The 11,675-nt window shown below is 43.2% G+C and overlaps 1 protein-coding gene across 1 annotated transcript in view; it reads right to left on the bottom strand.

The window, feature by feature from the left end:
• Window positions 1–623: 623 nt before the first annotated feature.
• Window positions 624–11,675, bottom strand: part of LOC144948138 (uncharacterized) — a 62,939-nt gene continuing 51,887 nt past the window's right edge. Inside the window, exons 15-17 of the mRNA XM_078877567.1 lie at window positions 9,264–9,302; window positions 2,097–2,225; window positions 624–747 (exon numbers count right to left, since the gene is read on the bottom strand). Of these exons, the coding sequence (XP_078733693.1) occupies window positions 624–747; window positions 2,097–2,225; window positions 9,264–9,302 (292 nt within the window). The remainder of the gene's footprint in view (window positions 748–2,096; window positions 2,226–9,263; window positions 9,303–11,675) is intronic.

Below are 11,675 nucleotides of genomic sequence, written 5' to 3'. Positions count from 1 at the left end.
TATGGGCACAAACCCAAATCGAATCCACCCAAACAATGGCAGAAGTGGTTACTTAAAGCACAATTGAAAATAAATATCTTCGGTAGTGTGTGCCTGGGATCACCCAGAGTAGGCCACAGAAGGAATGACTCTTTAATGCCCAATTCACAAATACGAATGGGGGAGCATCATCAGAGCAGTACAATCCACTACATCTGACACAATCATCTGGCTCAACCACCTCAACGTAAAATTTTAGTTGTTACTCTACACCTACATCAGCCATTCGAAGAAGACACTTATAGATTTCCACTGAGACCATTAAACTTGCATCGGTACCCTTAGACCAGTACAGATACTCCATACACTTACAGATCTATAGGCGCAGCTGCAAAACGGCAGAGCAGTGTTTGCAAGAGCAATTTTTGTTCTCGAAGTGCAATGCCTGCCCGCTGGGGAGCATTATGACAATATCACACCTGATAAATGTGTACCTGGTACGAATGAATTAACCTTGAGAACGAGTAAAAAATTACCTTGGCATGAACCCAGCACAGGAAAGGTCTTATTCATGTTATTAAACTATGTAGAGGATCTGTTTCTTTTTATATCGAACAGAAGGAGGTGGTGAGTGACTTGAATGGCTATTTCACGTTGACGTATACATTGTCGGGGGCGATATAGGTGGGATCGGAACTGCCCACGGTCTTGGCATCATCTTTTCCCGTCTTCGACTCTGCACATGAGTGGTGGTCCTCTTGGTGTTCACTTAAATAAGATGAAAATAAAACGTTTGAGCACGATGAACCAATCCACATGTAACGTAATAATAACCTCTTGTTGTGTGCCACTCACGAGTATAGATACAATCTAAGCGAAATAGAAAGCTGATAATAATATCAATGACTGCTCCCGAAATGCCAATACAATCAAGAACTATGATAATAGCGAATAATAATAACGTGCATTAAAAATCGAAACCATCAGAAATTTTATTTTTAATGAAAGTTATTTTAACAATTTTCTGTGATTCTGATCTGACGTAAATTAATTGTTGCATTTAGAAAGGCAACAGAGATGATGAAATCCTATACAAATATAGTCGAACCAGCGCTGCTAACTCGCTATTCAGATATTTTTTATTTGGAATTTTAAACCGTGGCCGAGATTCTGCTGGTAAATCATAATGAAGGATATGCCTAAATATAACGTTAGACTATAAAATATGAAGCAAAACGCTCGATTTGTATAGAAGCGTTTGTTGAGCCAGCAAAACTTAACCCATTTTTCATCTGGGAAACTGGAGAGCAGCGCAGACTGTTACGAACTTAACATTAAAAATAATAGCACATTTAGTAATTACATGTAAAAGACAACATATATACTACTAAAAAGTAAGAATTAAAATTACTTTGTAAAACTGATCAGTGCGTCTCAAACTCATGCTCTTTTGGGCTCCTAAACATTAGGGCATGTAAACATACTTTTTCATGTTTTTTAAATAGTTCTACGTCTTTGCGTTTTGAAAGTGATTTAACTTCAATAAGGATTTTAAGCTTTCGTGACTGCAGGAATCCATACTCTTTGGTTCTTTCGAAAAAGTCACGTAGGTATAAAATAAAATTAATCACGACGTTTTGGGCCCAACACAAGCGTCCATCATCAGATGGGAAAGCATAGTCTGCTGCTGAGGCAGACTGTTTTAAAAAGCATGGTCTGTTACCGAAAGAACCAAAGAGTATTAACTTCAATAGTGACGTATTTTTCACTTGTTTTTTGTGCATTTTGGAAGAGTGAGATATGAAAGGCCTGCTACCAAATCGAGTTGAATTCGATTTAGATGTTTCAATCGACTAAGCCTGAATCAGAATGTGATACGATTAACATAAGGTCACATTTTGATTGTAGCTTCAAGAAATTTGTATTTTCTATTCATTTTGAAAACTGTAAATGATTCTTATTATACACATATAATTATGTTACCCATATAATTATGCATTGCATGAACTATATGCTTACACCCATGGTGAGCATGATTGTCACTCGTGTAAAATTGGATTACCTATACTCATAGCAAATAATGTGTCAATTGATGCAATTGTTGTTTGTCCACGTACCTATTGTCCAGATCTTCATAAATGCAGTCATCAGCAGCCATGTATTCATTTTCAACCTTGTGACTTGCATCACAAACATTCTTTTTCATGCCACCTGGTACAGCCGGAAGCTCGCCCCATTTTCTTTCGCTTTAAGAAGAACATGGCATAAAAATGGATCAGTGAGTATTTTTTGATTACCACGTGCAGGCAATCTGCAAAAAGTATTAATATCACAAAGGTAGCGAAAACTGATACTACCGATCTCAAAGCACAACTGCACTAACCATTGCTCTTGTCACTCCATGCCCGTTGAGATTAAATGTTTTAGTTTTTTACCTTAGGAATATAATCACAGTACTTCATTATTCACTTCAGAAAAACATTACACCGTGTTCTTCGTTTGTCGAAAGGTATCAACTAAGACAGTTTATATCAATTGAAACTCCTGGCCTCCAACTGTGACTTGCAGAATTAAATATTTCTAGACCATTTTAGTGTTTCCAAAATTGCTATCTAAAAAATCACATTGCTTTGGAAACCACTGGAGCTATGAACTTTTAAATAATCTGCATTGACAAGCGAATGTCTTTTAGAACTGCTGTTTGTGTTAGTTTGTTGTCCTTCCCCCGCACCTCGTCCTCAGATCTTGTGGGGTCGAGGGATTAATGTACGAGTTCCCCCACTAACTTCTTACTCATTTTCAGTCCTGACTACAACCACTCTAAGACACATCCAATGCTCAATATCTCAAGCACAGTCCATTATTTGCATCCCACACCTCCGATGAGCACGGTTGGCTACGTACGTTGTGAAATAAGTTAAACATACACGCGGTATGTTCTCCTATAAACACGATTGTTGTGTTCATGAAGAACACAGTGTTATGGAAAAATCGCGTTATGATAAATAATATAATATAGGGGTAAAGCACAGTCCGCGATAACACATGAGATGGGTACGCAGGCTGAACAAAGACTGAGGTGCGTGGGTGGCATCTAGAAGCATCCAGCAGCATCCATATGCCTTAGGTGAGCCAGCGTCTTCACGTCTGAAGACACCACCACGTGAATAATTCCACCGCTCATGCTAGAAATAATTTAACAATGCGAACAACAATGCGAAGGATATGAATAACTTCACCCTCCTCTGTAATTAATAATGACTGCGGGCCACTGCAAGTTGGCAAAGTGACACCAAACCATGCTGAGGATTCTTGATATTTTGTAGGAAGTGGGGAAGGTCAGAGCTGGCTGCCACTCCCGCTTCCACGGTGTCTTTCTTTCATCTTTATTTTCTTTACTCTTTGGTTCCCTTTGGTTCTTAAGTAAACAGTTGTTATTCTTATTAGGTTGCATTTTTTACGTTTAATCACCATTCAGCTGCGTGGCCTTCCTGTTAGTATCGGCACATGCAGCCTATTCTTGTCACGAGCCATACAGATATCCATACATTACACTAACATCACACATGAATATACTCACCTTCACATATGCACTGTAATTTCAAGCATACATTAAATACACTTCACATTATAACACATAATGTGCTTTAATATCACACAATCATTATCACCTGCACTCAAGCATTAAAACACACTTTTGCACTCGAAAGCATATGCATTAACTATTGCTTACGCATTAAACACCCACTAACACCTGTATCCTTACATTCAACCAGGCTTAACATATACTGTATGTACACATGAACACTTGTACATTCCTTACAAAACACGTTGGATTTCCCCATATAGCCTATACAGGCTGTTGGAGAGCATTCTATCAGCGTGTGCTTATACACAATAAGACTATAGCACACTCCTTTACACTGGTACACATACATTAACATTTTGTTTTTGCGTACACAACACTCACGCACTTACATGTTAAACCAATCACATGGACACTAAATGACATGTCAACACATGCACATATCTCATAACACATTCACAGAAGCACGCAGGGAGTGTAGGGTTTTATGTTCTTCTTTATTTTCTACCGACTTGTCGTTGTCCCGGGCGCTGTTGCCGCTGTCGACTGGGGCTATGGTTTTGGGTTGGTTGTGGTGTCTGTGACTGTCGTTGCGGCTGTTGATGCAGCTATTCTTTTTCATCTGTTTCTCCACGGGCACTGGTGTGGCCGGTGCATCTGTGGCCATCCCAGCTGTAACAATCACTTTGGGAGGCAACCACAGCGGCGCATCTCCGAGCGAGGTGGCCCTGCGGTTGTCTGCCTCGTTGGCCTGGCCTGTTATGACATTGACCATTAGCATCTACTGTCAGCGATTCGGCTGGCGTGCCTACTGCTACATTACCGGCGGTGGCTGCCATTTGACACCATCCAGGACGTGGTGGGGCTTGTTGTGGTCTACACTGCTTCTGCCTCCTCTCACCTGTCCAGCCCGGGCTTCGGTTCTGGATTGGCTGTGGTGACTGCCAGGTCACCACGTTGGCTGACCATCATTATGTGGCTGCCTGGCTTTGTTTGAGCCATCTGGCACCGTCGGGGCAAGATAACGTTCTGGCACGTCTGTAGCTGCTGCCTCCACCACCAGTACTGTCTCCACCCGGGATTTGGCCTCCAGGCTGTTTGCTCATCGTGCTGATGGCCTGCTGTTTTAACTGCTACATCTGTGTTGGCGTTTGCTGGGTGGTTAAGCTAGGGCCCTGTTTTTGTATGGCTGTAACATTGCCTGCTTTAGCTGTGCTTGCTGCAGCCATCATTCTATGGCCTGCCTAGGCCTGGATGCGGCATTGGATGCCATTGGCCCCAGTGACTCCCCCTACAGTGACTGTCTGGTCAGCTCAGAGCTGCTTGGTTGTCATGTTCTGTCAATCAACAAAGTCACAGGTGTTGCATCACGTGGTTGAAATTTTTGCCACCCATTGTCCTATCTGGATTGTTTACTGGGTAGCCACAGCAATTTCTTCAGATTCTAGAACTCTGTGGTTTTGTGTTTTTTTTTGGGTCTGCGTCGGTTGTCCAATTTCTGCTGCTTGTGACCCACTCCGATATTGTTTTGTATGGCTGTGGCCCTTCATCTTCTGGATTCCACACTGGCTGTGCTAATTTCTGCCTTATCTGTTTACAAACATCTCTAGTAGAATGATGTACATGATGACAGCAGTCTGATATTACGATGCCTCTGTACCCTAGATATGTATTATTGAGTTTGCACTGTTTTTCGATCTCGTTATGCTCAGTTGTCCTGACAGTCATTCCCTGGTTATTCTCAGGCGATCGCCCTATGTTCATAATCGGGCTGGTCGTAGCAAAATCACCAGTTCACTCGCAAATCAGGTCACAACATCGGATCTGTTTGTCATAGCCCTACCATTTCCATTGGTATGTCTTCCATTCATTGCCCGTTGGGGTCTGCATTAATTAATGTACGTTATATCTCATGTAAGGCGTTTGTAATAAACACACTTTTGACAGACCACTGTCTTAACTACCTATGTCTGACTGAGGCCTGATAAATGCCTCTTGTCTTTTTCACAGAACGAGGCAACTCCATCTGGTTTCTCTTTTTGTGAGAAACCACAGTCATCAGGTAGAGGTGGTGGCTTGGCTTTATTTAATGCAAATTCTGCAATTGTAAAACCTGTCCCATTGCCAATGTTCCAGTCATCCTAGCAATAGACCAGAGGCCAATTTGTACCCACCTGGGAATTAATAATATTACTTTATTGCCCTTCAAGATGTATTTCCACATTCCATTCAGAGTTCTCTGTTCCTCTCAGTCGTGTGTGCTCATTCTGAACAAATTCCCATAATTGGTGACAAAAATGTTCATGTTGATACACCATCCAGACATCAAGACGGGGACTTTTTGGCCTTCATTGACTCTTTTTCATCCAGCATGTCAAAAAGCCAACACAGTCTGGTGGATGTACTGACTGTGATGGAACTTGGAGTGTCAGACCACTCTTTGGTCCTCTTTGATATATCTTTAACACCACCTGGTTCGTCCATTAAAAATAGAATTTCATTTGGCAAAATAATATCTATCACCACGGCCTCTCTCACAGAAGCCATATCGAGTTCTCCACGAGCTGATGAGAGTGAGCTTTCCGGTGAAGAAGCTCCTCAACTATATCCTGGATCATATGTCACCCCTCAGAACCTGTTGGATATCTTATAATCGCCCTTTGCCAGGGTACACTGCAACATTGAAGGCACAATTATCTTCTGTCCGTAAAGCAGAACGTGCTTGGAGGAAGTCCAGCCTCACTATTCATAACATATTTAAAGAACAGTTTATTACTTACCATAACAACATTGCCTTGACGAAATCCTCCTACATTGCTGGTTGTATTGCAAATAGGGATAACAATCATCAGACCTTATTTTCCTGTATCAATACACTTTTGAAATAGGAACCAAATGTAATCTCCCACTCCTCTGCTGATTTCTGCATCCAAATTCAGCGGTTATTTCATGATACTTACTTTCGCTCTCTTCCCTCTCTTTCCTACTTACCTCCAGCTCAGTTGAAGGGGACATTGTTGACTGAGTTTCCCGCAATAGCAACTGTGAAAGTTCCCTTAAAACCGGCACAGTTCCTGACATTTTTAAGATGGCTGCGGTCACCCCACTTTTAAAAATGCTGGGTCTTGATCATGAGCTACTGGAAAAATTTCGCCCAATATTAAACCTTCTGCATTTGTCTAAAATTCTGGAACGAGCTGTGGTCACTTGTTTACATCTGCATCTGGCCTCAAACGATATATTTGACCACTTTCAATCGGGGTTCAGGCCAGCTCATAGCACTGCGACTACTCTGTTAAGGGTGGTCAATTATTTACTTTCATCAACAGATAAAGGCTTTGTCAGCCTCCTCATTTTTCTATATCTGAGCGCACCATTTAACTCTTGATCCTGGGGTTCTCCTTGAGCAACTGGAAGTTTCAATGGGGACCTCTGGCATAGCTTTGTTGTGGTTCCATTCTTACTTAAATAAACATTAGCATTTCCCCACAAAGTATGGTTGCAAGTCACCAATTAGAACGGTTCTCTGTGGTGTTCTGCTTAAATCTGTGCTTGGCCCATCACTTTTTTGCATCTACATGGCATCAGTGGGTATTCTGCTTCAACATCTTCCCTTATCCTACCATTGCAATGCAGATGATACTCAAATTTATATCTGATTATGACCAGACTCTGCATCACTAACAGTAGTGAATTCATGGTTGCATCAAACATTTTGCTACCAAATATTGACAAGACCGAAGCCATATTCATCGGCTTCCCTCTGCATCTTTGTTGTTGTTTGGTCACGAGATCAGTCCCACATGACAGGTCAGAAACCTTGGTGTTCAATTTGACCAAGCATTGTCTCTTGAAGCACATATATCTAAGGTGGTTAAAATTTCCTTCTTCCACCTAGAAATATTGCCAAAATGTATTGCTTCCTGTCACCTGCTGACCTGAAGAGGTCCATGCTTTTGTGTTATCTCAACTCGACTACTTCAACACCTTACTGGTTGGGATTCCGAGCAATATATTGGGCAGAGCAATGTACTGGGCAGGCTTGCATAATGTGCATACATAAAGTACGTTGATTACCATATCAATAACCCAACTGGCAATGGATACCCATTGTTATTTATATCCCCCCCCCCCCACTTCCCACAAGTGATGTCATCACATCTACCCCTCCCTCTATTTACGGAACGAAAGAGTAGAACATGCGTGCCAACAAGGACACTCAATTGATTTTGATAATGTTGAAGTTTTTGTGAAAAACTAGTTACTACTGGCCAAGACTAATTAGATAATATATCGAAATTGAAAAAAATCTAAATTATTGTAACCTTACAGATAGCTACAGGCTTAGTGCGGTTTGGAAGCAAATTATCAAATAATACATTGTTTAAGTGCATGCCTATGCAGGCCACCATACTTCAGTGGGTATTACTGATGAACAGATAATAACAGATACTGCTCTTTTAGTGCACACAATCGACAGTAAGTACAAGAACAATGGGCTTGCATAATGTGCATGCATAATGTACTTTGATTATCATATGAATAACCCAACTGGCAATGCATATCCATTGTAATTTTTTTGCATTCATTACCCCCCCCTCCCCCACTTCACTCAAGAAGAACTCACAAGTGATGTCATCACATCTACCCCTCTATTTATGGAACGAAACAGGATTTCTCCACAAATCTGGATGTCGCCTGATGAAGCTCGTTGTAATTACTGGCGAACTGTCATACTCAGATTGTAAATGTTGTAACGAATTGGCATGTTCTGTTTATGTAACAAACCTTACTAATTGGCTGTGTTGGGTGGTGGTGGTTTTAACGACACATTTATATATTTACGTAATTTAACCGAAAACAAACCTGTATTTTGGATATTTAAGTCTGCTTTGAAAAGCCATCTCTTTAAACTGGCCTTCCCTCTTTAGTTTGGTTGGTTTCCCTGGTTATGTGTCTGTTTCCTGCTTTTCATGCGTTACGCATTGGGATACTAGGATGGAATTCGCATTATTAATTTGAATTATTATTTATATGCCCACTACTCAAACATAATTAGTTTTGTACAGTATCACACTTTTTGTTTTTATTACAAAACATGTCGATCATCTCAAATGCGGCATAAGACACGGAAGAAGACTCATGAAAAAAATGTTAACCCACTTTCTGAATAAACTCATAATTGCATCAATGGAAGTGTAGAAACTATAAAGATTTTTATTTTACCAGCTAAGTCCCACTGAGAAATAGATGTATTTTTTAGAAGTAACCTTCCCACGAATGAAAGCTCAATAAAGTAGCTTATCATGTGGAAATGTATAGCAGCCAAATACTTCCAACGCATGTTTCCAAATGTGGAGGGGAAAACCTGAGTACTCAAAGAAAAATCCACTTGACCACGGGGAGAGCATACAAACTTCAAATATACAACAGGCGTCAGGGTCGGCATCGAACCCACGACCTCCTGTATACCAGGAGAGGTAGTGAACATCTCGTCACCATGTGCACAGAGATACTGATATCTCGTGGAAGAGAGTCCCATAGTCTGAGGGCTCTAGGGAATGTCGCTTGGTCACTCATCATCCAATGCCTCGACATTGGAACTCAGAGAAGATATGCATCCCCAGAACTATGAGACATGGTGAGGGACAGCTATTTTAATGGATGAGACAAGCAGATTAGAGGAATGAATACTTGCCCAGTTTGCTGTGTGGAATCTGGTTTCTTGAAACAATTTCTGTAGAAAGAGGCACATGTTGAGAACATATTTAACCAATAGGCTGACTACTAGGTGGACAGACACAGATGAATGGAATGACAGAAGCAGCGATAGGTCTAAGACCTAACGGAGTGCCCGGGTTTATTTATCTGGGCAGATGCCTGTGTTTTAAACTGGGCTCAACCCAGTCAACAATGGCTGCACAGAAACCCAAGTCATGAATTTGCTTCTGCACTTAATTTTGAAAAATTCCAGCTCTGATAATAACTCAAAAGTCTAAATCTGTCCTAAAAGAAAAAAAATATACACGTAAAATATCCTAGATGATATTTTGGTCAATGATGTTCTATATAACACGTAGGTGAAGGTCCATTACCCAAACGTTATCTATTTTTTTCCCTTTTATGCCTATGAAATACTGGCAATGCAGTATCACAAACATACAATACAAATAATTGGTTTGAATGCAATGTGATGAATATTACACTTTCCGTTGCAGGGTGAGTTGGAATCTGCTGCCCCCTGTTGTATGTGTAATGCGGGCGAAAGCGACCTTCCGGATGTGACGTCACAAGGAGGCGGAGCCAGGTGACGTGGGTGAAAGGTTGGGGTCCTTAAGTGGGTAAACCGGAAAGAGAAGTCAGTCGGGTTGTGAATGGAAAAGGGTGAGGCCACGAGGGCGAATGAGAGGAGGGGGGCACCGCCGGCGAGCGGGAGCCGACCCCAGAGTACAGCCAGGAAGGCTGTGTGTTAGAGGCAGCGGTGTGGCTGCAGAGAGTCGCAGGAGCGACGAAGAGAGAGAAGAGTACAGCCAGGAAGGCTGTGTGTTAGAGGCAGCGGTGTGGCTGCAGAGAGTCGCAGGAGCGACACAAGAGAGAGAGACAGCACGAGTCTGTCAGAGCGCTGCGGAGTAAGCAAGAGCGAGAAGAGCAGCAGCGATTACAGCCAAGGGGGCTGAGAGTGAGTAACAGCAGCGGAGCTGCTGTGGGGCTGCAAGAGCGACAAAGAACAGCAGCGGGGCTGCTGATGGTGACTGGAGTGACATCGGAACCAGCACTGAGAGTATAAGAGAGACAGCCGTGTGGGAATGCAGTACGGACCAAATAAAGGACACTGAGCCAGAGATCGTGGTCCAGTCGTTCATTACACTGGTGTCAGAAGTGAAACGGCTTGTCAAGACGGCTCGGAAGAAAGAATATTCCTGTGCCATCATCTGCTACATCATCCGACTTACGATTGAGACAGATGGCGCAGCTGGAGACCTGGAAAATCGTGCTGGCGAAACCGTGTGAGCTCACCACGCCGACGACGGCAGTGGGGAGAGCCGATGGTGGTCTGCAGGCCGACGCCTTGCCTGCGCTGCCAGCGCCATCTGCCACGCGGCACGAAGACGCCATCTTGGGCGTGGCAGGGGAGAAACGGCGGGAAGCCGCCATCTTGTCTTCACCGCGGCGGGGAGACGCCGCCATCTTCAACATCGCGGCGGAGAGGCAGCCTTGCGCTGCCATCTGGAGGTGCCGCGGGGAGAGCAGCCTGCTGTGAGCTGCTGTTTTGCGAGGGGGAGCTGCGAGGAGAGGACGACGACGCTACAGCTGCTGGGGCGGGAGCTCTCCCGTCCTGGCTCGGGTGCGTGACAACGGAGCAGTCAAGTCGCCGAACGAGTTCTGCGAGACGACTCAAGTTGCCGCCCTGCCGTCCTCTTCTTGCTGCAGCCCCGGGCGGGTCGTAACGATACGCAACCGGCCTTTACACACACCTCACCCATCTTTCGAGGGCCGGGTGGGGGCGATTTTGTTTTCTCTCATGACTCGATTGTGCGGAGCGCGGTTCGGACTGTGGGTATGTGTGTGTAATAACGATGAACGCGCTATCTGCTTGTTGCTCGGTGTCAATTAAAGTGTGTACGTGTGTTGAGAATGGACGGAGAGTATGCTGTGCTTGCTGAGTGTTAAATTGTGTGTGTGCGCTGCGGTGTGGAGTTGTTATATTGATGGCGAAGTTAATTATTAACTCGGGAGCGTCGGGTATCTTGCGCTGTATCATCTCGTGGGTTACCTTGTGCGATGGGCTTAATTGAAAAATATATATATATTTTTTTGGGTGTATTGTGCTGCGAGGTGCTATGTGCGATGTGGTTGTTGCAAGAGAGAGAATATTTGTGTTGTTGCTGCAATGTTACGACTGGATTAATGGTGTGTTGGTTACCTGCAGATCGGCTTGCTATTGTGCTTAAATGTGCGCGTGTGATCGCGATATGCTGACTGTATGTGCTGTTACACCGTTCTGTACGGTTATGGGGTGCGATGCATTGATTGACTATTGGGGTTGGGATGTTATTAATTGTGCGTACCTGTTTGGAAATTGGTAACAAATTCGAGGGGGACCCTGTTA

Source organism: Lampetra fluviatilis, chromosome 48 (assembly GCF_964198595.1).
Source record: "Lampetra fluviatilis chromosome 48, kcLamFluv1.1, whole genome shotgun sequence".
Classification (NCBI taxonomy): Eukaryota; Metazoa; Chordata; class Hyperoartia; order Petromyzontiformes; family Petromyzontidae; genus Lampetra; species Lampetra fluviatilis.
Note: the sequence above shows the minus strand (reverse complement) of the source record. Positions and strands in the feature narration are given on the sequence as shown.